Source organism: Cyclospora cayetanensis, unplaced genomic scaffold, assembly GCF_002999335.1.
Source record: "Cyclospora cayetanensis isolate NF1_C8 unplaced genomic scaffold, CcayRef3 CcayRef3_contig_302, whole genome shotgun sequence".
In the NCBI taxonomy this organism is placed as follows: Eukaryota; Apicomplexa; class Conoidasida; order Eucoccidiorida; family Eimeriidae; genus Cyclospora; species Cyclospora cayetanensis.
Window position 1 is genome coordinate 1 of NW_020312262.1, and position 24,452 is coordinate 24,452.

The 24,452-nt window shown below is 54.9% G+C and overlaps 6 protein-coding genes across 6 annotated transcripts; 3 read left to right on the forward strand and 3 right to left on the reverse strand.

Annotated features, from left to right (window-relative positions):
* Positions 1-1,488: 1,488 nt before the first annotated feature.
* Positions 1,489-6,427, reverse strand: LOC113147651 (DNA mismatch repair protein Mlh1-like). Its single transcript, XM_026338822.1, has 9 exons — positions 6,349-6,427; positions 4,598-5,861; positions 4,172-4,346; positions 3,597-3,971; positions 3,071-3,491; positions 2,468-2,895; positions 1,973-2,214; positions 1,719-1,835; positions 1,489-1,561 (listed from the first exon to the last, which is right to left on the reverse strand). The coding sequence occupies exons 1-9, from the start codon at positions 6,425-6,427 to the stop codon at positions 1,489-1,491; spliced, it is 3,174 nt and encodes a 1,057-aa protein (XP_026194607.1).
* A 577-nt stretch (positions 6,428-7,004) lies between these two features.
* LOC113147650 lies at positions 7,005-11,618 on the forward strand. Its single transcript, XM_026338818.1, has 5 exons — positions 7,005-7,171; positions 7,319-7,465; positions 7,764-7,831; positions 7,943-7,962; positions 11,559-11,618. The coding sequence occupies exons 1-5, from the start codon at positions 7,005-7,007 to the stop codon at positions 11,616-11,618; spliced, it is 462 nt and encodes a 153-aa protein (XP_026194603.1).
* On the reverse strand, positions 8,731-10,572 carry LOC113147649 (proteasome subunit beta type-4-like). The gene is made up of 6 exons (XM_026338817.1): positions 10,383-10,572; positions 9,642-10,061; positions 9,370-9,433; positions 9,128-9,197; positions 8,930-8,997; positions 8,731-8,791 (listed from the first exon to the last, which is right to left on the reverse strand). The coding sequence occupies exons 1-6, from the start codon at positions 10,570-10,572 to the stop codon at positions 8,731-8,733; spliced, it is 873 nt and encodes a 290-aa protein (XP_026194602.1).
* Positions 11,619-11,634: 16 nt separating the features above from the next.
* Positions 11,635-14,552, forward strand: LOC34618127. The gene is made up of 5 exons (XM_026338819.1): positions 11,635-12,072; positions 12,196-12,706; positions 12,914-13,489; positions 13,716-13,914; positions 14,069-14,552. The coding sequence occupies exons 1-5, from the start codon at positions 11,635-11,637 to the stop codon at positions 14,550-14,552; spliced, it is 2,208 nt and encodes a 735-aa protein (XP_026194604.1).
* A 239-nt stretch (positions 14,553-14,791) lies between these two features.
* Positions 14,792-18,248, reverse strand: LOC34618126. The gene is made up of 9 exons (XM_026338820.1): positions 18,150-18,248; positions 17,730-17,874; positions 17,399-17,518; positions 16,932-17,190; positions 16,514-16,625; positions 16,229-16,375; positions 15,830-15,918; positions 15,142-15,276; positions 14,792-14,921 (listed from the first exon to the last, which is right to left on the reverse strand). The coding sequence occupies exons 1-9, from the start codon at positions 18,246-18,248 to the stop codon at positions 14,792-14,794; spliced, it is 1,236 nt and encodes a 411-aa protein (XP_026194605.1).
* Positions 18,249-19,028: 780 nt separating this feature from the next.
* LOC34618125 lies at positions 19,029-20,032 on the forward strand. The gene is made up of 2 exons (XM_026338821.1): positions 19,029-19,835; positions 19,949-20,032. The coding sequence occupies exons 1-2, from the start codon at positions 19,029-19,031 to the stop codon at positions 20,030-20,032; spliced, it is 891 nt and encodes a 296-aa protein (XP_026194606.1).
* The last annotated feature ends 4,420 nt before the right edge of the window (positions 20,033-24,452 follow it).

Here is a 24,452-nt window from a genome sequence, read left to right on the forward strand (position 1 = left end):
AAGATAGGGTTATGTGTTGTGTATGGTAGTTGTCTAATCTATTTTTATTGTTTCAATGCATGTGTGTTTGTTTTTTCTCTTTTTTTTTTTGTTTTGTTTGTGTTTTGTTGTTTTTTGTTTTTTTTTTGTTGTGTTTTTGTGTGTGTGTGTGTTTGTGTGTGTATGTATGTGTGTGTGTGTGTGTGTTTGTGTGTGTGTGTGTGTGTGTGTGTGTGTGTGTATGTGTCTGTCAGTGTATATATATATATATATATATGTGTATGTGTGTGTATGTGTATGTGTCTGTCAGTGCCTTAGTAGGTGTATGTATGGTGCTTTAGCTAGGCCTTTACAGGTTATCAGGCTGTTGTTGCATGTGTCTTCTGGTGTGTTGCGTTGCTTGCTCTTCGAAGGAGCTATTCGGCTTGATAACGTGCTGTTAGAGCTGAAGGCTTTTGAAATGCAACACAAGCTCAAGCCTTTTAAAGCCCTCATCGACAAATACATTTGGTTCCTAGGCAAGCAGGTGTGTTTCATAGGACAGCCTTCCCGTCGTGCCATGCTGCTGCATGCACATGAACTCCTTGGTGAAGGGGGGGTTGGTGTTGCTGCCACTGTCAATCAGCGGCTTAGCAACCCGTGGAAACGAGTGCGAAATCAGAACGAGCTGCAATGGCTGCTACTGCTTTGCTATTGCTGCTGTTGCAGGCAACAGGTCGGGTGATCAGTCATAAGCTCTTGTTGCTCCTCAAGAGGAGACGACAACATGCCGGAGACAGTTTCTCTGACAATAAAAAACGCGATCTGCTATTCGGAACGAAGTAAAATAAGCGTTCCTTGTACGTACACCTGCTTTTGATGCAGAACGCGTGGGTAGCTTTGGGTGCTGCTGCAGAAGTGAGCTGTGGCTCCTGCTTTCCCCCGTCCTAAGTTGAGCAGGTAGTTCTGGCTTGTAATGCTAGAGCGGCAGAAGCTACATTAAAAGGTTTCTCGTGGGGGGAAGGGGCAGGTTCGACTCGCCTGCACTCGCCCTCAAGGTATTTTTGTGGCTGTCGGCTGTCTGTACGCCGACCGGCCTTTGCAGCTGCACCTAGTTAGGAGTTCACTTTGATTTTTTGGCAGTAGGAAGATGCTGCGAGCGACACTTTAGCTGAGCTCCACACCGCTGCCAGTGCGGCGTCATCGTCGTGAGATGGAGGCTTTGCCTCGTTTTTCGTGCCTAGAAGAAGGCTTCCTGCGGAGGCAGGAGCTGCTTGTTTTGCCCAGCGAGTAGGAGCAGCCGATGCTGCAAGTGCTGCTACAGTTACATCCATCCCCTAGAAACTTCACAGTCGGCCCAGCCTTAGAGAGGGCGGTAGTCAAAAAGCTTCGAAAGGGGAGTTTTTCAAATTACGCCGGCAGGTGTATGGGCTGGTGAACGCAGACCCTACAGAGGGAGCGATGCTTGCAGCGACAGCAGCAGCTGGTGCAGCAGCAGCAAAAGCTGCTGCTGCACCAGTGAGCATTTCTTTAGCACCTCTCGAAAACTCTGTAAAGGGCTTTGAGACTAGTTAGTTCCTTGACAGTTCCGTCCTCATAAAAACTGCGCTCCGTACATACACCGCACGAACGCAAGCTCTAAGCAGCAGCATTAGTTGACGAGGGACTTAGTTCTCGCAGCCAGGGTGCTGCATAGCAGCCGCACAAGCAGCAAATCTGAAGAGCAAATCTGAATTTCCTGCAGCTACAGCAGCAATTACCGTTTCGGGATGTGTGTCTTCCAGGAGAAGCGGAGAGCTGGCATCAGAACGTTGCTAAACATCCTGCGAGTCTCAGCGCTTGCTGCCATGTGCTGATCGATATCTACTGCGCGACACCTGGCCACAGATGCAGCAGCAACACAGAAAAGCTTTTACGCAGTAGGTAGGCATGCATGCATGCATGCAATGAAGCACCCTCCCGGGAAGGGAAGAACAGCAACACCCAGAAACGCATGTCCTCTCGAAGCTCCTACCAGCAAGGCGCAGCTCCCCGCGTGGGGGGGGGGGTGATTCGCTGCTCCTTGTTTTCCTCTCGCTCATGCTCTGCCTCCTGTTGCATCGTGAGCCGCGGATGCTTTCGCGCCGAAGCCACACAAGTAGCTGATCGACCAGCTTCGTCCGCAACGGCATCCGCTGCCTCCTCAACGGTGGTGTAAGCCTCGGCGAGCAAGTCGCAAATGCCGTGAAGGCATGCAGACTCCTCTTTCCAGTCCACCTTCAGACGCCCAAGCAGCAACGGCAACAGCGTGCAGTGAGAGAAAGAACGACCCCACGACTTCAGGCGCACTGGACGGGAAGAGCCTCCCTCCCCGCAGTCCGTCTACCATCCACGCACCACTCCAGAGCAGCAGCAGCAACGGAAACAAGAATGCACCCTACGATCTCCGTATCATTAACACCAGGAGGAGCAGGCGGAGGAGCCAGAAGAAGCAGACGACAAAACAGCGAACGCATCTGCAGGAGCACACCTCGGTAGCTAGCCGCAAAAGCATACAGCGGAGGAGTCTCGGGTGCGGAACGTGCTTCCCACAGCAAAGAGGAACACCCAAGAGACAACAATCCTTCCCAATAATTATTCCAAAATAATCCGCTAACAAGGCACGTCGCTGCAGCAAAGTGGCGCAGAGGCGTCGGACCGTCGCCTCATCTCGATACTCCTCGTCCTCATGCTGCTTGCGCTGCTGCTCTCCCTGTTGCTCCTCCTGTTGTAGTTGCTGCTGCTCTTGCTGTTGCTCTTGCTGCTGTTGCTCTTGCTGTTGCTCCTGTTGTAGTTGCTGCTGCTCTTGCTGCTTCTGTTGTAACGCAGCAAAAAGTGCCTTTTGGAGATCAACAGGCCGCTGCAGTCGCACCACTGGAAGGCGCCCAAGCCTCCGCAATATCGATTGGTATACGCACTCTGAAAAAACAGCAAACATTAGACATCAGCCGGAAGGTGTTTTTTGCCCACCCAGTCCACTAAGCGCAGACACACACAGACACAGACACACAGGCTCAGTCCCACGATAAGGCTGCTGTTGCTACGTGTGCAAAGAAGCAGCTCCTAGGGTGCTGTGCAGGTTCCTGTATTTGACCTTTGGCTATTGTGGGAAGGTTCACAAGGAGCAGACTCTCTCCCGAGTGCAGCAACGCCATCCTCGTGTTGACGGCACCAACGTACGAAGACTCCTGCAGCGCTGAATCCTTGTGAGAATTGCTGCTGCTGCTGCATGCAGCAGCAGACCCCTTGCCCTGTACTGCAGCTGCTGCACAGAGCTGCAGCAGCTGCCTCACACTACGGAGGCGTCCAGCGTCAGATCCCCTGTGGCTGCCGCCGCTGCAAGGCGCAACGCTATCCAGAACATGACCCCCCTTCTCCCTCCTCTCATCGAAAAGCCTCACACCCCACGTATGCCACAGCTGCTGCGAGACAGCTGGCTGCGCTGCACTTAAAGGCGCCTCTGGGGATAATAATGCTGCAGCTTCAGCAGAATGCATCGCGAGGCTTCCATCGACCTCGTTAGAAAGAGGCTCCTGGCCTTCTCTTCCCTCTTTTTGCTGCTCGTCTTGGTGCTGCTGCTGCTCGTCTTGGTGCTGCTGCTGCTCGACTTGGTGCTGCTGCTGCTCGTCTTGGTGCTGCTGCTGCTCGACTCGGTGCTCTTTACGTGTGGACGTTGCCTGCTGCCAAAAGGCGCTAAGAGGTAACTGTCGTGCATCAGTTCTCGTCCTGGTGGGATTCAAGGGCTGCTTTCTACTGGCGCTGCTGCTGCTGTTGCTGCTGTTGCTGCTGGTGGAGGTGCTGGGAGTGCTGCTGCTGTTGCCGCGCTCGTTCAAATCGTCTTCCCCCTGCTGCTCTCTCGCGAGTCGTCTGGGCACGTCGCCTGTCTCGGTGGATATCACCACGAGCTTCTGCTGTTTCAGTTCAGCCTGTTGCACAGAGGCGGCAGGCTGGTGCATCGGGAGCGACTTGGAGGAGGCCTTGCCCTTGAGCATATCCTGAAGCAGCAACAGCAGAGGCTGCAGCGCTTTGGTGTACGTACACCCGGCGGGCGGGCAAGCTCCCAGCTTGAGAGAAAGCAGCAAGAAGCGCCATTAGAACTGCCCCTCGTTTGCAGCACAGCCGACAGCTGTCTCGCGTGCAGCTGTATCACTAAAGCACACGGCGTGGAATGCCTGCAGGAGTAGCAGCGTCTCACCATCAGAGCAGATGCAGTCACCTCGGCTATGAACTCCTCATGAAGGAACCGAACCTGGCTCTTGCTGGGGTGTACGTTCACATCAACTAAGACAGCGGGCAACTCCAAGCACAAGTACACCCACGGGCGCTGGCCCCGCGGCATCAGCTGTCCATACACCGCATCAACGCTGCGCCTGCAGCATCGCGAACAACGGGAGAAAGCAGCCTTGCTTCCCCCTTTCGCGCCAGGTGATTGCCTCGTACACCGCAAGCGAGTCAAGAGAGAACGCATCCCGAGGATTCGACCATGGCAACCATCGCAAAGAGCCGGAATACAAATGCCCTTCTTCCCCCCTCCCTTCTCCTCCGCACGCGATAAGCAGCAGCACAAGCAGAAGCCCACCGCTACCCAAGACATCAGCAATGCCACCAGAAAGTATCTCACTTAAGAACCGGACAGTCTACAAGTCTGCCGTTGATGAAGCAACAAAAAGATCCCTTCTTGGCTCCACTGTGCGCCGCTGAAAGAAACCCAGCCAGACGCCACTCATCTTCTGGGAGCTCTTCCAAGAAGATCGCGGCAGCAGCAGCATCCGCAGCAGTCAATTTCGCTACCAACTTGCGCAGCAGCGGGCAGACATGCCTCCGGTCCCTGCCACTGCTGCCATGAAGCTCTTTCAGTCGCGACTGTGTCTCCTCCTCTTCCTGCGGCGCCTCCTCCGCCTGCTGCGGCTGTTTCTGGCTCTGTATGAAGTGCATTGCTGCAGCAGGGAGAGGCCGTCTGAGGTGTATAGGCAGCAGCGTGCTGCTCACGGCCGTTCCATGCAGCGTTTCTATAACGCGCAGAGCGCCTCCCTGCAGTAAAGTCACCCCCCGCAGCAGCCTCAGTTCCTCCTCTGTAGGAACACGTTCTTCCTCTTCCCCGCCACAGCAGCTGCAAGTGCTCCCCCTCTGCTGTTGCTGCTGCTCCTCGTGCTGTTGCTGTCGCTGCTCTTGCTGCTGCTCATGCTGTTGCAGCTGAATGAGCAGCTTTTTCGCATCGGCGAGTCCAAACGCATGCGTGCTGATGTCGGGCAGCTGCTGCTGCTGACGCCGCAGCGTGAAGGACACGTGGGGGTTGTTGATTGCATAGCGTCCTACGACGTGCAGACACCTCAAGTATTCGTCAGTGCCTGCGGATCCGCAGCCACTTGCGGGTGAGCTGGAGAGGAATATACGACGTCTGGCAGGGACGCAATAAAAAAGATCTGTTGCCTTCAGCGTGGTGCCTCCCGTTCGTGCAAGTGGCTCTGGGTTCCCTGCCAGCACGCCTGCGGTGTATGTACAGCTGAAGCCATGACGCTCCCCCCGGACTCTGGTGGTTACTGCCAGCTTGGAAACCAGCGAAAGGGCGGCAAGGGCCTCTCCTCTAAATCCAAAGGAGCTAATATGCTGCAGTTGCTGCAGTGTCTGCAATTTGCTGGTGCAGTGGCGAGCGCACAGCAGCGGGAGATCCGCTGCAGCAATGCCAGATCCGTCATCGGCTACCTGCAACAACCGGAGGCCACCTCCAACGCAGTGTACAGACACCCGGAGGGCCCCCGCATCCAGGCTGTTCTCCAGAAGCTCCTTGAGAGCAGCAGCCGGCCGAGAAACGACTTCTCCTGCTGCGATCCGACGTACAACATCATCAGGCAGCAAACGAATGCGGCTGCCTCGGGGTGTCGGCGCTACTGCTGTTGTTGCATCGCATTCTGCTGGTGCGTCTGATCCTGCTGCTGCCGTCGCAGGGAGTGCAGAATAAGGGCCCGAAAAACTTTGCAGATCATACTGTATGGCAGTATAAGAATCACGTGCTCCTGAATCTTGTCCACATGATGATGCTGCTGCTGCTGCCCTTTCTTCTTCTTCAGCTGCTGCTGCCCTTTCTTCTTCTTCAGCTGCTGCTGCTGTGTCTGTCATGGCCACTATACACTCCGCCGCTACTGCTACTGCTGTTTTCGCTGTTGCTGTTTTTGCTGTTGCTAGTTTTTGCGGTTGCTGTTGTTGCTGTTGCTAGTTTTTCTTCCTATGCGACGTCCCACATGGAGCCTGGCGAGGGCTGATGCAGATGATGGTCACTCGCAGTGTTACGCTGCCTCGAATCTCATGCAGTCTGGCTGCTGCTTGGCAAAGACAGGTGCTCGTTTCTTGAAAGGCCATGGAAGAGCACGCTACTGTTGCTGTTGCTGTTGCCTCCCATGAGGCTGGTGTCACCGGTGTTGTTGCTACTTCTAGGATTTCCTCCGTCCACCATCAAGAATTATTCCTTTTGAATGCCTAGTGTGAAGGGCCTAGGAGTTCAGGGAATGCGAGGCAGGCCGCTGGGCAAGCACTCTCTCACTTCCGCGAAGGCGCTGCGCTCGCACGTCTTGTTTGGTGTGTTTGTGTGTGTGACTTTATTGTTGCCTGGGAGAACAGGAGCTGAAATCTCTAGCTCCGCAACGGGGGGAAGGGGCCTCGAAGGTGTAGCCACAAGTTCGAATGGCGGCAAGAACCCCGCCTCTCGGAGGGGGGCCCCAAGGGGCCCCCCTCCTTCCGTTCAACTTTAGCAGCAGCAGCGCGACATAACGTATGGGTACCGGGAAATCCACTCTACTATTTCCCACTGTCTGCTCGTTGCAAACAACAACACACACCCTCAATAAGATACTCGGAAATCCGAAGGCTGCTTCTCGCTGACGCTCCCGTGCTTCAAGTCCGCACCAGGCAGAGTACACGCGAAGCACCGAAATTTCTGCCGCCCCTGTCCAAGCAGCTACGCCTGCTGCTGCGCCCTTCCCCTCGGCAAGAAATATCACAAAAGGCGGACTGGGTAAACCGCGGAAATCAGGATGAATGGCTGCAGCAAGAGGGCTTCCTGTGCAGCGCTGCGGCCCTCCCTGTCGCTGCTTCCTTATGGAGCGCAGATTCAACATTGGGAGGCTGCAGACGTGCTGAGGCGCATGCATACACCCGAAAGCGGAAGCAGCCACAAGCTGCACCCCTGTATGGACACCTGGTCGGTAGCGGTTGCTGTGGTGTTTCCCTGCCCCGTATCTCTTCCCCCGTAGTGACAGCCGGCAGGAATCGAAGATTCTGCATTTTTGTACTGCCCTTTCGTTTTCTAGAGAGTGCTGTTCGGCTGTCCTTCATTGCGTCCCTGCAGGAGCACCCACATGCAGTGCCTGCGCCGATTTCCGTCTTCGTCAGATCGGCGTTGCAAAGTTTCTGGAGAGCAGCACGAGCGATGCCTGAGGGAAAACAAGACGTGGAGGCCTTCTGACTCTCTCAGAGCTTTAAAGCTTCTTGAATTGTGCGTCCAGTTCCCGCTTGCTGCCATGTTTTGCTGCTGAGATTGCCCTAGAGGCGACGGCGAGGAGAACCTCTTCATGAGCTCCCCAAGAAACACAGACGAGGCCTGCCTGCGTTGAGCACTAGGCAGTTCATGATGCAGAAAACAATGCGGCTCATGCCGAATCTCGGTTTTCCTGATGCACTGCATTTGCCGCCTAGGAGCTGCACACGGCAGCTACTGACTAAACTAGTCTCAGCAAAGGCGCTGCTGCAGTGTCTGCAAACCTTTTTCCATCGCCACCACGCTGTGCGTGCAGTTTCAAGGTGTTTGCTGAGACGAAGAGCTTCAAATATCCGAAGCCGAACGTTGGAGCCACCATTGCAGGTAGGCGTAGACTCCACGTCACAGAGTTCAGTTCCTGCAACTCTGCGCTCTCGTGGCTGCTGCCGGATAACAGCCTGGCTCTCGGGTGTACGTGCTGCTGCTGCTGCGTAGGAGCCGTTGTGGATTTTCCTGTACCCTCTCGGCGGACTCCCCATCGCAGCTAAGCTCGAGGCTGCTATCTGTCGAGCTACTTTGGAAGCGAGCGAGCTGGCAAGATAGCAGCAGCAGCTAGTGTGACAGTAGCCAGCCTGCCGCTTGCCAGCAGGCGAGAGCACCTCCGACTTGAAATATCTGCGGCTTGTTTGAAGCTTTGAGCCTCCGCCGTGGAAGCCGCAGCGATCTGCGGATTGCTAGCCACAAGCCTCTAGCTAGGCGCTTCACATGGTCAGGCACATTAGCTACCACCATGGGTGCTGGCTAGCTAGAGGCGCTAGCAGGAAGGGGCCCCTTCACAGGCAGACAGTCTGTAAAGCCCCATCTTTGGGAAGGGGTCAAATTTGCATGCTCGACGCTGAGCAGCGTTGGTTCTTTTGCAGCTTTGCAGTGCACTGAACACCTAACTTTACAGCTAGTCTCGTCCAGAGTTTAAAACGGACTCAGCCTAGCGCTCTCATCAGGCGTTCCCACCGTTGCTTCACTGTCACTGCTACTGCCCTCCCCCCAAGACGCCGCAATACTCCACCAGTTCAGGGGTCTTAACCACAGACTGCCTAATCCAGCTTTTCCAGTCTCCCCAGAGTTCAGGCGTTAACTTTAACGGAAGAGACGTACAGCAGCTACGCGGGTGTGTCGCATCTACCGCGCTAGCCAGTGCAGCCGCAGCCAACGCCTTGGCTATTATCGCGCTATTGCATAATCGGCGTTGCCTCGCGCTGCAATCAAAGGATAAGGGCGGCTGCCTACCAGGAGCACCCTGCAAGGTCCATGTCGGTTGTCTTCTTCGTGTAAGCCTCGAAGTGCCTGTGCATCGGAGCCCAGCGACAAGCGTGCATCCATTAAAATGCATGCATCATTCATGCACACACACTGGAGCTAGGTGGCACTACTTAAGCACTTGTGGCTCTCAAGCGAGCGCCCATCGCTGGCAGGGAAACGCACCAGTTCGAGTCCAATTTCTTAGGCGCGTCGATAGTAACACCCTGCGCTGTCACTTTGGCAAACTGCACCTGCACCAACACGGAGCGGCAGTGAAGTGACGGCGGCAAGAGAGCCGTGTAAGGCAGGAGCAATCAACGCGCCACGCCACCCATTGCAGCAATTACTAGACCAGTGATGATTTTGTGGGGCCCCACATACCTCGTTAGAGGCAGCACAGTCCCGGTAAAACAAGATGCGCATGCACTCCTCGAGCAACTTGCGCGCCTCCCTGCGCCCACACTCACACGAACAACAGTAGCGACACCAGAGTAGCGACGTCGCTCACAACTGCCACGCTGCCTGCGATACACTGGCGCATGCAGCGGCGATGGTCTCGCCAGCACAGCCACACGAGACACCCTAAAAAAACGAGAGCCTCCAACGCTGACGCAGCCACGCACTCCTCAGACATGTCGGAACGATGCTTTTCCCGCATGAGTGTAATTGCAAAGTAGCGACCAAGACCTGCAGAAGCGGCAACACCAACGGAGCAGGCGAAAAAACACTTCAAACCCTGACACCTGAGGCTCACGACCCCACCCAAATCAACAGCACCAATATGGAGCCAAAGCAGCCGTGACACGAAAAATCTCTGTAAGTCGACAGCGAGCCTCCCTCCCCGGGCGCTTTCCATGCATATAAAGAGCAACACACTGAAGGCACTCCAAAGCACCTGTGGCAACAACTTCTTCTTGGAAGAAAGTTCCCAGAAGATCCATCGTTCCCAAGTACGTTTCCTTCTGCGGGATCTGTTCAGCCTGTCGCTCATGGATGCCCTTGGGGCAGCCCATGTGGCCAGCGACAACGACGGAGAGCCAATACGGATTAAAACGGCATCTCTTGTTGTAGAGGGTTCTCGCTGTGAAACTGGCTATGGCCAGGGGGGTGAGGGCCGTGCTGCCGCTGTTGTTTCCGCCTGTTATCCCTCCGATAGACCCCTCAGCATGCGCTGCGTCCTCTTCCACAAGAGCATTCAACTCCCTTTCCAGAAACTGGTGGTCGGAGTACTCCCCCGACGTGCATATGAGGGTCTTGTTGTTGAGAGCGATGAATCGCGGCTGCCCCCGGAAACGAACCATCCGTCCGTAAGACACTGGAGTTCATAAAAAGCACACACTCTTGATTAACACACATGCGAAACCCCAGGCAACGACGTCGAGGCCAGGAAGCATAATGAAGAAAAATCTGGGAACTGCGAGTGGGGGGACGGGGGGGGAGGGAGGGGCACACGCCGTTGTTTTCTCAACAGCCCACTCTCTCAGTCACCACAAGCACGCAAAAGGGAAGTCCTTATGAATGCACTCGCAGCCAAGGATACAGACTCAGCCTCTCCACTCGAAACCGTTGATGCCTGTTCTGTGAAATCCATCGACTTTCTGACCCTAGGCTCTGAGCGCCAGCGGCTAGAACTCACCCGTCGTATCTGCCACCATGAGCACGCCGTCTCTATAGGTTACTGCAAGGACGGACGAGGTCGTGGTTATCGGGTTTCTTGTATCTGCAGGCTTTCCCGGAGAACCCACCATCGCTGATGCTGCTCCTGCTGCAGCAGGCGCTCCTGCCTGCGCGGCGCCAGCACTCGCCAGTCTGTCTATTGAAAACATATTTCAGGAACGGAGAAAGGAAAAATAGAAATAGTGTGTTTAATCGCGCTTCCTTTCCTTCCGCTGAGCACTCAGGGTGTCTGCGTGTACACCCCAACCCAGCCACAATTATTGCTGCTGCTTTGGCTGTTGCTTCTGCTGCAACAAACTGATTCGTAGAACGTTCTAGAGCGTTTTCTATTTCACGAATGCTCTCCATCAACACCTAAACGAACACAGACATACTCCCCAGCCAACACGTGGGAACGACACAGCAGCAGCAGCCGACAGCAGCGGTACCCGCTGCTGGAGGGATTCGAGGGGCCCCCCCGGCTGGGGGCCCCAAGGGACTCTCACCTTAATGGGATCGCAAAATGTGTCTTATTTGTCTTGCTTACATGTAGAAAGCTGTGTCCTACCATTTCCTGCGGTGCTACACTCATACCTTGCATGCAATAGTAGCGGCACCCGCGACTGCAATTGCCGATACTTAGCTGCAGATATTGCTACTGGCTGGGACAATTAGCTAATACCCTGGTTGCTCTTGCTACTGCTCAAGAAGAACGTATGAAACGCTCTTCAAACGAGTTTCAACCACTCAGTGTGTGGCAACTGCTCTGTGGCTGCCGCTCTCTGCGCTCGCGCACATTAGGAGCTAACAGGATGTAGAGGGGCCTAGCTGCATGCCTTGTAAAGCGATTAATCTTAGGAGGCTAGCATCCTTGCCCTGACGCTGTAGAGGCTCTAAAACTGGCTTCTGCCCCGCTAGTTCTGCCGCCGCTGCATATGCAATCGCTGCGCCTACAATAGCTGCATTTGCAGGAGCTGCTGCTGCAACGGATAAAGCCAGGTACGAAGGCTTTGAGCCTGATGCGCCATTTTCGGTAGGCCCAGTTAGCCATAAACGTTTGGAGGGGCAGCAGCCCATGCGAAGAAGGACTGCAGAAGACATGAAAAAAGAAATAAAGTAGAAGGCAAAGGGCACATAGAAATTCACCAGACCGGAGGGCCTTCAGAAGAGGCGCGAAAGCGGCGAAATCGACTACTGCGCATTCACGGTTGCGTAAAGGCCTACGTGTGAGAATGGACGGGGCGTTTTCGGAGAGTCTTTTCCAGCTCGCTGCGAAAGTAGTCGCTCGTGCCAGGGAATTTGGATGCGCTGTCTCTTTCGCGCATGCTGCCTATGTACTGCTCACACTGCCCCCTTCACAGGCCACAGCATCTGGCTCAGCCAGTAAAGCAACATCAGCATGTGCAGCGGCCCCTCAAGAATCAATTGAAGCCTCGACGTGTGATGTGCCCCCTTTTCGGTTCTCCCTGTCTTCGCCAGTGCCCTCGCAGCAAGAAGCGGAGACGGCAGTTTCGGATGCTGTGCTGACGTTGCAGCAGCGCACAGTAGATCCTGCTGCCGCTGCCCTCGCTTTGCAAGTCACATTTGAGGCTGCGCTCCTGGACAGTGCAGCTGACGCAGCGTTGCTCCAAACCAGGCTCACGAAGAAGGTGGAGGAGGCAGCTGCCTTGGTAGGAACTGCGTGTTACTTCGTGAGGAAATAGGTTTTGCTGTTGCCTTCTAAGTGAAAGGTTCAAAATGACGGCCCTTGCCGCACTTCTCTGCTGCTACTGCTACCGCTGCCGCTGCTGCAGGTGGTGCATGCAGACCACAGTCAACTGAGGCGCCCCAAGTTCGTTTGTCTCCTGCGTGAGCGGCTTATAGCGTACTGCCTTGCTGCTCTGCCAATGGTCGATAGTGCTGCCGATCCTGAGGAGGCGGCAGCAACAGCGGCAAGAAGTGCTCCAGCGGAGTCTGCTGCTTCTGCCGCGGCAGTAGCGGCAGCGAAAGCAACGGTTATCCGAGACTTGTTCGAGGATGCATTTGACGGGGTGCTCCCCATAACGCGCATTCCCTGCTTGTATTCGCTCACCAAAATCGAGCGAAGAAAGCATCTTTCTGAGCTCCGGTGTATAGTCCTCGCGTCACTGCTGCTTCAGCAACGACGTGCGGCAGCAACGAGAAACACGGCAACAGAGGAGCGTTTCAGCTGGCTTGTGCCGCCTATGCTCCTTGCCACGAGCCTCGCGGCAGAACAACAAGAGCTGCTCTTAAATCAAGCGGTACAAGGCCAAGATGCACTTCAGAGGATAAAGCATATCTTCAGTATAACCAAGGAGCAGAGAGAATCCATCGGTACATGTTTGCCTGCAGCTCTGCGAGGAGAGGCCTAGCTGCTAACGTGTGCGGCAAAGGGCTGTAGAATCCAATCCTGTGCGGCAGTCATTAGTTTTGTGGAGCCGCAGTAGTGACAGTAGCTGCAGATACTTTTACTGCTGCTCTTGTTGTGCACCCTATTGGTGCTGGCTGCAGGTGTGGACGGCGAACTTTCAAGAATATTAGCAGGCCAAAGTGTTTTTGAAGTTCAGCAGATCCGCTTCGTGCAGGCGCTGCTGGTGCAGCAGCAGCAGCACCATGCAGCAGCAGCAGCAGCAGCAGAGAAATGCGAGGAGGAACTCGCAGGTGTGGAGAGATACCTGCAGCAGCACAAAGGGCAGGCACACCCCGACGAGGTGTACGGTAACCTGGCTGCAGCTGGTGAGGCGTATCTCGCAGTGTACAAGGAGAATCAAATGCTGTTGCATCTCGCTCAGCTCCGGTTGCTGCAGCTGCAGCACGCTGAAGCTCTTCGCTTGCCAGACACGGCGCAATTAAGCTGTGCTGCTCTTCGAATGCGACGGCGGGTAGAGCATGAGCAGCAAAAACGCCTTCTGCTGCGGCCAGCTTCCAGCAGCAGCAGTAACGATGGCGATATGCGAAGCGCCATCAGAGGCTTCCGAGTACTTGCTGCAGGAGAAACGAATCTTCAGAAACCTGCCGAGTTGGGAGGCTACTGCCTACAGACCTTGCTCGAAAACAAAGCCTTGGTGCAGGGAGATACGCAAGCGGGTACACCTCAGTGTTGCGCTTTGTGTTGGTGCTGGCACTGGCAGTGAGGAGATGGAAGGAAAGCCATCAGGCTGCGAGTGCTTTGCGTTCTGCTGCTGCACCACTATTTATACGTGTCTTGGCACTTGCTGTTTGTGTCCACTCGTGCTTTGGGGAGGGGTCCACAAGCCCCCACTGCAGTGCTACTGTAACTCTTTTGCTGCTAGGCCTGCTGGCGCTATCGCAGGTGGCATCGAGGTGGGAGAAGAAATTTTCCTCTTCAGCAGCCGTCGCTGCCTCAGGGAGTTTCTGCAGAAGCAGCAGCTGCTTCAGGAGCAGCAGCCGCAGCTGAAGCCAGCAGCCCTTCTACAGCAGCAGCTGTCTGGGGCAGTGCGGCACACTCCGGCCCTTATTTTCGCTTTGGGCTTAGAGAAGAGATTTCCAGAGTACCTTGAAGCTGCTCTTGCTACTTGCACAGCTTAGGCTCCTGCTGCCGCAGAAAAAGCACGCTGCTCTGTGCTAGCATTGCTGCCGCAGTGTGCGCGCGTGGCTGCCCTTTAACTTCTGCTGTTGTGGGGTGCACACCTTCTGCCCCCGCAGGCTGGATCTCAGGGCTTTCCTTGTGTGGGCATACCACCAAGAGTTACGGCAGTTGCAGGCTCAAGCGCTGCAGCTTCAAGAGGCGCAAGGAGAGCAGCAGGCAGACTGGGATTTCCGGCCTGAGCTGTGGGTGCGACTTAGCGCAGGGAAAAGCGCGGACGCCCCCACGAGCACCGACGATCTGCTACAATTGACGGCAGAGCCGTTCAGCAGCAAATGCTGTGATGAGTGGGAACTCCGGAGGCAGGCACTGCAGCAGGCGAGACTCTGCGACTGCGAGTGCCGCAGCACCCAAACGCTTCTCTCGTCTTTCCAGCGGGAGGCAGAGACACAAGCGACAGAGCGAAGGGAGACGGCAACGAGCACCGACGTTGCTGCAGGCACCTCGTGCCCGCGCAGCACCCTAAGACTAAGGGGACTTCGCGGAGTTGACGCACAAGCGAACAACCCCCTCAAGACTCTGGTTTTTAGATTAAACTTCTGAGGCAGCAGCGTAGCCGAGAGCTGCGACAGGTAGAGCAGCATGCACAACACTTTTAACCAGTGCACTCGGAGCAGTTTTGCTCCCATTGAAAAAGCATTTGATCCAGCAGTCGCTCGCACCTGCATCTGCGGCGTGACCAGCTGCAGTAACACACGAAGCGGCCAGGAGGGAGTGCAACTGCAGTGACAGGAACGAACCGAGCGAAGCGCCTGTAGCGCATGGGGGGTCGACTGCCATGTTCATGGAAGCTTGCTTCTTATTCGAATTCGCGGATTTATCTCCGCATTTTTCCTTGATGGCCTCTCTGGCCCTTGGTGTGCATTAGGAGCGCCCCTTGAGCTAGACTCCTCAAGAAGCTGTGGGTTCGACCTGGAGGGAAGGCTACAGCTTCCGAAGGTGTATTAAGAACAACTGCAATGACAACAGCATCGTTAGAAGCTACAGCAGCACACTCTAGCCAGCAGCCGCTGCGTGCAGTGGACGTTACGTATGCACGGAGTCACACTGAGCAGGCCAGGGGGGTCGCTGCTGCTGCAGCTGAACGTGGCTGCTTGCAGCGGCTTTTGCTCCCTGCAAGCCGAGCAGATACCCCTTCCCTTCATTTCCTCCCTGAGACTGACTCTTTTTCTCAAAAGGAGACCAGCTCAACGGGAGATCTGCCCGTTCTGCGATTGCCAGTGCTTCGCCTCTTGCTCTTGCCGCTCGTCGGCGGGCTGTGTTGGGCCTGTTCCGACACAAGAGGCTGGTAAGCCTGTCGTTCCTTGGCGCGCGGAGGGCAGAGGGTGTGCAGTGCCTTTCTCACCTTGGGAAAGAGCAGCAACGGTGAAAGCAACAGCACAAGAAGCACCAAAAAGACGAATAGCTGCAGCAGCCGCTGCAGAAGATTAGGTGGTCCTACAACGGTAGGAACGCTGTCAGTGAGGAGGTGCCACTTCTCAGGGCTTTCCGTCTGCGGAAATTCCAGCACCTCCTCCAGCAGCGTTTCCCCCGTATCAGCATCCCTCGAAGATGCAGTAACCTTGATGGGGAAATCTGTTTGCAACAAGACATAAACGTCGCGGTGGTTCCGCTTGCAGTCGAGGCAGCGGGCACGCCAAAAAGGAGGGAGACTTAGCACGTGCATTTTTGAAACAACAACGCAGCAGCAACAGGCATGCCTCTTACGCAGAAGGAGCGCATGCATCGCACCTTGTGTCTCTGGGTAACTGATGTCGACAACTCCAAAGTTCCTCTTTAGGGAGAAGGCGTCAGACCTCAGCCGTGTCGGGTACAGCCACTTCAGCATCGGTGTGAGCACAGAGAATGTCAGGAGCGACTCGCCTACACTGTGCGTCATCCCGCTGCTCGTTAATTCTACCACGCCCCCCTGTGGCAACAACGGCACAAGCAACAGCACAAGCAACAGCAGCGCGAGGACAGTAAACTATCTCTTCTGGGCGGAAATTCCGAGGCGGCAGCCTCAACGCGCGGAAGCAGATTCACGATTAAAAACACATCGAGTGCTGCTAGCGGCCCCTCTAGGCATGTGTCATCTAGGATGCAATGGTGTACCACACAGACACAGGACCCCATCAGGCTACGCCTTCGCATCGTTTGCATGCGCAAGACAAGGGCGTGTTTTCTCAGAGCGGCCTTCGCGCTGTTAGGGGCTGTGTGTGTGCTCGGTGCATGCATGCCTGGGTGCCGAGCAGCTCCGTAAAGTGAACATCCCCTGAAAGCAGCAGTAGGCCTCGAGGCTTTGTCTCCTGTAGAAGGCGCAGCAGCCTGTCTCGCGCTGCTGGGAAGTGACCCCAACTTTCCAACAGCGGCAGTCCTGTCAAAATCTGCAACAGCGTGTCAGCCACATACAGCGCGCGCGCGTGCAAGGGAAAACTTGGGTGCGAAAAATACCGGCTTTTTCGTGTAGCACCCCATAGTGCCTCCTAAGGCATGCAGACTCACGTTGGAGGTTCCAAGCTCACCTGAATGGAAGACACCAGGATGTGAACGCGCGCCTTGGAGTGCTTCAGTTGGGCGCGCAGCCACGTCCACTGATCCTCGCCCAAGATGTCGCCTCTGTATGCATGCCCGAGTCTGAGCGCAAGCACCACCCACGAAAATAAATTCTAGTACCGAAGAGACAGACGCCGTGCTAGCTTGACCCCCAAGTTGCGAATCTGCCGCAAGGAATCTGGCGTCAGCAGGTGCTGCGATGCAGCCTTGGGAAAGCGCAAGAAATCTTCGCGTTAAGCCCCTTATGTGCCTTTTTCTTCTTTCTGGCCTGGCCACTTGAAGGGATCTGCTTCAAGAGTCGAGGGTGTTCATAAAGTTCACGGTGAACAGTACCCCAGAAGGTGGACGATAAGCCTGCTGCCAGCGCCTATGTGAGAACAGAGGCGCGAGAGGGGTGGCTTCAGCGTCAGCATCGCCGCACTGGGAATGAAATGAAGGTCTCTGTGACTCCTACTGTCCAAAATCAGCACGCGCACACCTTCTTCTGGCTTCCCCTCCTGAGCTTGTTGTGGAAGGGGGAAAAGATGCGCAGAGTAGAGACCCTTCCGCTGTCTCCGTGGACTGAAGGAAGCGACCCCCAGGAAATTCAGAAAGGCCTCCTGGAGCGCGTCGATGTTTTCTTGGTTGCTTCCCCCGTCATTCATCCCTGCACGAAATTGTTGAAAAATCGTTCAGCGGCGCTGTAGGGTGCAAACTGCGAGTGAACTACGACTGGAAGGACCCTCCCTAGGCGCAAAGGTGTTTGCAAAAACCCCTGGCGGCTAGAAGATTCAACTGGGGGCATGATGATGCATATATGCATATACATATATATATATGTACGCTTTAGGTCTGGCTCGAGAGAAAAGGAATACCAAAGTCATGATCATCCCACGTTCCGTCCACAAAGCCAAGCTCTTCTCTAAGCGCCTGCCACCCCTTAAGTTCCTTCAGCGCTCTTAGGGCCTCCTGCACCGATGCTACGTCTTCTCCCTCTGCGCCGAAACACGAAACAGGAAATACAATCAACTCGAGCACAAGGATCACCGGCCCCATGAATGAGCGTCGCGTCCCATGGCTAAATCGCTACCTGCCATGTCAGCAGCCACCTCTGCAACAACAAGAATTGCATGAGAAGACACAGCAGCAGCAGCAGCAGAAGCGGCAGAAACCAAACAAGCACGAGGCAAAAGCGTCATTTTTTACCTGAGTAACCAGCGTCACCTATCCAAAGCCACCCGTCAGGCTTCAGAGATCGAATGGCAGCAAAGACACTCTCTCGCCGCTGATTCGCAGCCGCTGTTGCTGCGCCTTCTGCTTCTGTGCCTGGTGCCGTTTCCCATCTTTGAGGCTGCTGAAAACAAGATCCGAAGGCCAGACGCCGCAAGGGGCGGGCATACACTGTGTCTGGAATACTCAGCGCCAGCTCTGCAGCAGATTCTTCTGCTGCGGCAGCTTTTCCCGATGCTTCCACTGCTGCTGTAGTGTCCTGTATTGCCGGTCCAGTAGCTTGGCAGCCTACTACGGCAGCTACAGCTAAATATAACAGCACTGATCCGGCTGCCGCTGCATTCAGCGGCAGCCGATAACGGGTCCTTTTCATCCCCAGTTCAAGTTCCGGTGTACTGCTGCTGTCACGGATGCTCCTATTCCTGCCGTTGTTGCAATGTCTGATGCTGTTACTGCTCTTATTATTTCTCTTATTTCTGGTGCCGTTGTAGCCATCGAGGCGGCTGCTGCGGCTGTCCTCTCAAGGCGCCACCATGTGCCGCATCTATGGAGGAAGGTGGTTCCGACGTTGCTATGCAGCCCAGGGAGGCCATCCACAGTGCCACACCAGAGGTAGAAAGCCTCTCAACAACAAATATATGCCTGCGGAATGCCGCAATACCTCCATGAGTACTTTCCTCATGGCGTAGGGACGGTGGATTGAGCCTTCCCACCCCGCTGTGTACCACCCCGGATCAGTAGCGATAGCGACCTGCCGCCGCTAGGGGTGCTGCAGCCTTGTGGGCGCTGCCGCATGAGCAGTTCTCACTATTCCCAGTTGGTAAAGTACGTGATTTGTCACTTTTCCTATTTTTCCTTGCGGAGACGTGCAATCCCAGTCCTTGCTTTGCTACTCGTATACGCACCGGCTACGGCTGCCGAAGCTGCAGGCGCAACCGCGGGTCGTCAGTTGCTGCTGCTTATATATTCTGAACGTCCTCCGTTTTCATGAGCAAATCACTGCAGAATCGACAGTGGCAGCTCGTGAGGTGTTGATCAATCTCAGTCTCCCGGAAAAAAGCAGAGAGCTCAACCCACGTATGCTTTCTAGGGTCACTCCGTGGCTTCCTTTCATTGCATATTGCATGGGCAGCAGCAGCAGCAGCAGGTGCCTCCCCAAAGGTCTGAAAGGTTCACTGGCACAGTATTGGCCCAAACTGACACGTGTTCATATGCACATATATACTCACACACGCACTCAGGCACCCACACAACCACACACACACACAGGCAAAGATGCACATCAACCCCTACAGGTCCTTCCTTGTTCTGTTACTCCTTGGGTGGGTGACGCTGCTCTGTGATTTTATAGCAGCAGTATCAGCACAAGCTGGCTGTACCGCTGAGGACATGGCTATTGTCAGGCACAGCGAGCACGATGAGGCTGCCCAAAAGGAGGATGGCATGGTGAAAGGGACAGCTGGTGCCTTTGAGACAATCCACCATCTTGCAGCGGAGGCAGCAGCTTCCGCTGCACGGGCCCATGAGGCCGTAACTGCAGCAACAGCAGCCGCTGCTTCCATCGTGTACAGTGAGTCCTCGGATGATTCCGAGGATGGTGAAGCCAGAAGTCATTCGGATGGTGCGGGGAGTACACCGGGTAACCTTCGAGCTTCGGTGCAATCCACAGTGATCCTCGGGGGGAGAGCAGCTCGAGAGGCTGCTCAGGCAGCCCAATACGCGGGAGCGGCCGCCGCTGCGGCAGCCGCAGCAGCCGCTGCAGTCGCAGCAGCTGCAGCAGCTGAAGTGTCTGACTCGGCTGAGTCAGAGGCATCTTCTGAGAACCGAAATGAATTTCCTCAACGGAAGCGGAACGGACCGCATCCCTCAACTTTGTTCTTTCAGCTGCTGGATAACTGCGGCAGGCGGTCTCTAGGGGATACGGAGAAAACGTCAAACTGCTTGATACAGCAGGTGCAGCAGCAGATGGATCGGGAGTTTAGCAGCAGCTGCGCCACCTGCTTCGGAGAGTCGGCTCATTGCGCGGCTACTGTCTGCCGCAGGGCCTGCTTCTTCAATACATGTGCTGAGAAATGTGTGGAGGTAGGGAGGCAATTACCTCCTTCCCTCCCCCTAGTCGCCTCATGCGCTTTTTGATTTCTCCTGACACTCTGTGCGTGTCTTGCTGTGTTTGCTCTTTTTTGTGGCTCTTGCAGTGCACCACGAAAAACTGCGGCGATCAGTTGCTTCAGTGCAGCGGCCGTCCAGTGCAGGAATTTCCGCCAGCATGTGCAGTGTAGTTAGTCCAGGAAGGCATTCCAAAAATGCTGCATCTTTGATGCATTTCGTCAAGGCCCCTATTGGGGAGCAGGCTCCTCATGACTGCTCATGCAGGCAGCTGGTGCTGAAGCCTCGGCAGCTGGAGTTTTGTGCTGCCAACCCCATTGGGGTACTGTTACCACGCAGCAGCAAGCACCCTTGTGCATTTCGTCTTCTCGGCTGCAACAGCAGCAGCGGCTTCAGCCACAGCAGCGACTGCAGCCGAGCTAGCTCTTCTAAAGTGGGCGCGGTAGTGTAGCTGCACCAACTGTTTCTTCGGTCCACTTCGTGCAGCATTAGCAGCACCAACCAACATTTACACACCCTTGGTGCAGCGAGATATGCGCCATCGGCAGCGCATTGATTTTTATGGCTCATCAACATCTTATTGGTTATTAATGTTACAGCAGCTCCGTTCGACGCTGCACAAGATGCAGCAGCAGCAGAACTATGCTTACTTATTCTTGCTGATGCAGCAGCCACAACTGGTGCGATTCCTGCAGTTGTTGCAATGCAGCACCCAGATAGGCCTTTTTTTGTTTGTGCTGCTGCTCCTGAAACAGCAGTACCAGCAGAAGCTGCGGCTTCTGCTGAAATATTTGTGGGCTATGAGCCTTTTTCGTTGCGCGGAGAAGCAGCGGCACCAATGTGCTGCTTTGACTGCAGCAGCATCTACAGGCTCGAGGTGAGCCATGCTCAGCTTCACAACGTGCGACAGACCGTTCTTTGGCGGGATGACCAACGTTAGCAGCAGCAACAGCTGCTGCTAGTCTTGGTGCCGCTACAGATACCTTGCTCTAGAGCGTGTGGCTTAGCCTTTAGGGTAGTTAGTCACGGCTATCCACGGGAGCTGCAGCAAAGATAAGCACCCCAAAAGGCATGCAGGCTGGCCCGTAGATAGCGATCCATAGGTGCATCAGTTTTCTTAGCTCTCGAAAGGAGCTGACGGCGGCGATAGCTGATCGCGATTGGCAATACAGCACATCCCCTGCGAGCAAATTCTTGAGGTGCTCTGAGCCACCTCCCTAGCAGCAAGGCCTGCTGATACAGCTGTAGCTGGGCAAACAAAAAAGATAGGGCAGCAGCTGGCTGGGCATCTTGTGTTTTGCAACCCCGAACCAGTATGCAGGGTGCACATTCTAAGGATTGGCGTTGCGTTACTGTTGATTCTCACGCTGTCTGTAAGTGTTACTGTTGCGACTGATGGTGCGCCTTCCCTCGCTCAATGCAGGGCACTGTCCCCTGACGCTTTCTGAAGCAGCATGAGCCTACAAGATTCTGCATACAGAGCGTGGTTTCCCGAAGAAAGAGTCCAGCACACGCTTCTGTGTCACGTGGGAAGCTCCAGCCGGAGTTCTCTTCATCCGAAAGGGTTCGTGCTGAGGATCTGGCTTTCGTCGAGTCACTAGCTGTTACAGAGGAAGACGAAGCGCTGCGGGATGTTAGGGGCAGCAGCACAAACTCCTGCAACTCCGCCGCAGGTGGACTGCCCGCACTTATTGCTTTCAAGTCTTCTGGGATGCGCGTTGATGCTCCATCATGGTATTTCTGTGATGCTGCTTGAGCCAGATCTCCGCCTGTCACATCGGCGGGTAACCCTGCGCCTGAGGCTGCGGCAGCAGCCGCTTCTGGCTCTTCATCCGAGAACATACGAGGGCTTGACATATACTCTAGTGAAAGCTCCTAGACTCCATGTAGACATCTGAATCAAAAGCTCTGCTGTTGCTGCATAGACCTAAAGTCAATAAGATCTCATGGATTCGATATGCACATCTGAAGTAAAGGCCCTGCTGTTGCTGCACCGAACGAGGCTTGGGTGCCCCGGTGTATCGACTGGCACACGAAAGGTCTGCAGCAGGGAGTGCTGCCACCACTACTGTTGCTCGTGTTGCCAGTAATAGAGTCACACGAAAATACATGTGATAAAAGTCTTGTTTGAAAGCAGCGGATTAGGATTCTGCAGCAGCAGCTGTACAGCCACTGGTGAATTGACCAGCCCAGTGGTTTCCTTCGGCAGTAGCTGCGTATAAAACGGCTCTGCTTCCTGGTCAGCATCGGCAACAGCGTGTCCGCTTGAGTCGCTCAAAAATGGAGAGTTTACTTTTTTATTTCGAATAAGCTTACCTTAAGCTGTATCATGACCCTAGTCCACACGCGTGCCTCTGATCATCGTTGCCGACTGTCCGGAGAAGCGCGAGCAAGAACAGCTTTAGCAGCACTCATGGCCTCAACAGGAAACACCAAAGAAGCATCAGAGTCAAATTCGGCTATTCCTGCCAGTTCACAGTGCTCCAATGTTTTCTCGAGTCATAGTAAAAGTCCCGACACCCTCCACGGTGCTGTAGTTACAGCCCAAACACCATAGCTTGCACCGCTTGCTGTTGAAGCGCTAACGGAGGTGTGCCACCGCCCTCACACACACACACACACATACACATTTATACACGCGGACAGGCAAGCACACATACACATATATACATACACGCCTCGACTCGCGCATATTGCAACCTACAGCGGCAACCGCAGCAGAGCCACCAGGGACCATGTGGGGGCTGCCTGCTACTCCTCGAGCTGCCCGAGAGCAGCAGCAGCATCAGCATCATCGGAAGCTCCCAGAGGAGGAGTTACACGTCGTTGTTCCTGATCAACCTGAACCAGGGGCCTCTCTTCCGCTTCCTCAGTCTAGCAGCGAAGAGCAGGTGCAGAAGGCCGGCAGCAGGGGTGGGAACAGGAGTAACCGCAGCAAAAAGTCTATGTTTCGTCGCTGCATCGATGCATCACGCGCTGCATTCGCCTCCCTGCAGTATCAAGCCTTGTGCCTTTTCAGGAGCATGAGCGTCCTCACCGAATCCCTGACAGACAATTGCTGCATGGACAAAAGGGCCCTCGGCTTAAGGGAGAAGGAAAATCCTCCTCGAAGTAGCAGGAACCTGCAGATGCACAGACCCGAAGGAGCATCGGATTGCAGTGGCACTGCTGCAAACGATGCGTCTACAAGTGTCTCCGCGAGTTCCGTTGAGCGGGCACCTTCCAAAGCTGCTGCTCCTCATCCCCTGTCTCCTGACAGCTCTGCCTCGGGCAAGGCTAGGGGGAGGCAGGAGGCAGACACTGCAGCTTCTGCGTCGAGTTCAGCCTTTGTAGCTGTGGGGAAGACACAGGAGACACCGGTCCTTTCTACTCGGTTCATTGGGGCAGATTTATATCAGCCGGGGCCCTTTTGATTTGCAGCAAAATGTTTTCCGATACTCTTGCTGCAGCAGCAGTGCCGCTGAAGATTTCGCTGCGTGCGATCGCGAAGGAGGCTTTTCCGCATGCTGTTTAGCTCCAATTCGGGAGTCTTATCAGCCTCCTCTGTGCGCGTAGTAGAGATTTGTGTTGTGTTTGGGCATACATGCCCCCAAAGGCCTTCTCTTTTCTACTTGGTTCTTTTGAAGCTGCCCATGCTTGACAGCTTCGAAGCCAAACCCCTGACTTCCCTTACAGATGCTTAGGCACGGCACGCCTCCCCGCATGCAACGTGACGCATAGAATCTGCGTGGGGGGACCATAAGAGTGCACAGGATAGTGGACACGACAGGCAGTCACCACATAGTTAAGGGTACTGACACTCAAAGGCGTGCCAGACCGATGTACAGAACGACATCTACGCACTAACACACAAACACAATGTATTGATAAGGTGGCAGGCGGAGGAGGAAAACGAGTAGCGCCACACAAAAGGCGGCATGACCTAGGCCGGTCGATGTTGATTTTTTCAAGATGCTCGAGTCGGCTGCGAAGCCCCTTTCTCCAAGGAATGGTCCCCCAACCTGCCTTTCTTTCGTATCCAAAAGTCTATAGAGTAGCTTGTCGACTGCATTTGTTTTGCAGGAGGTCACAACCGATAGTCAGCTAGCCACGCCATGGCACCCGTAGAAAGCTCTCCCACGGTCTAGCAAGTTACTGAAAGAGAGTTCCTGGATGCACTGACAGTGAGTGGGGGGGTGCCTGGAATTGCCTGGTATGCAGTAAGGGCCTATCCAGTGTGCTGCATGAAATCAATACCCTCTGAACATCTAGCTGCTTAGAGATCCTGTTCCTGGCACTATTGGTGCTGTTTCGCCACGGCTTTAGTTTTTTTCGCCGTCCGTCCTTGCCTGTGGGAGCGGCGGCTAGCACTACAGGCTCCTAAGAAAGCGGTGCGTAGATACACCCCACAAAACCCCCAATACACGAGCCCTAGATGCAAGTGTGGCTCTGCAGTTGCAGCAGCAGCAGCAGCAGCTCTGCAGCCACTGCTTCCGTGCCTTGTTGGCTTCAGCGGCAGCAGCATGCAGAAGAAGGAAGGCGGAGAGCGGTTAAAGGGGAGATCCCAAGGCCTCTTTTCTCTGGAAACGTAGACTGATAAGGGAGCCACCACTG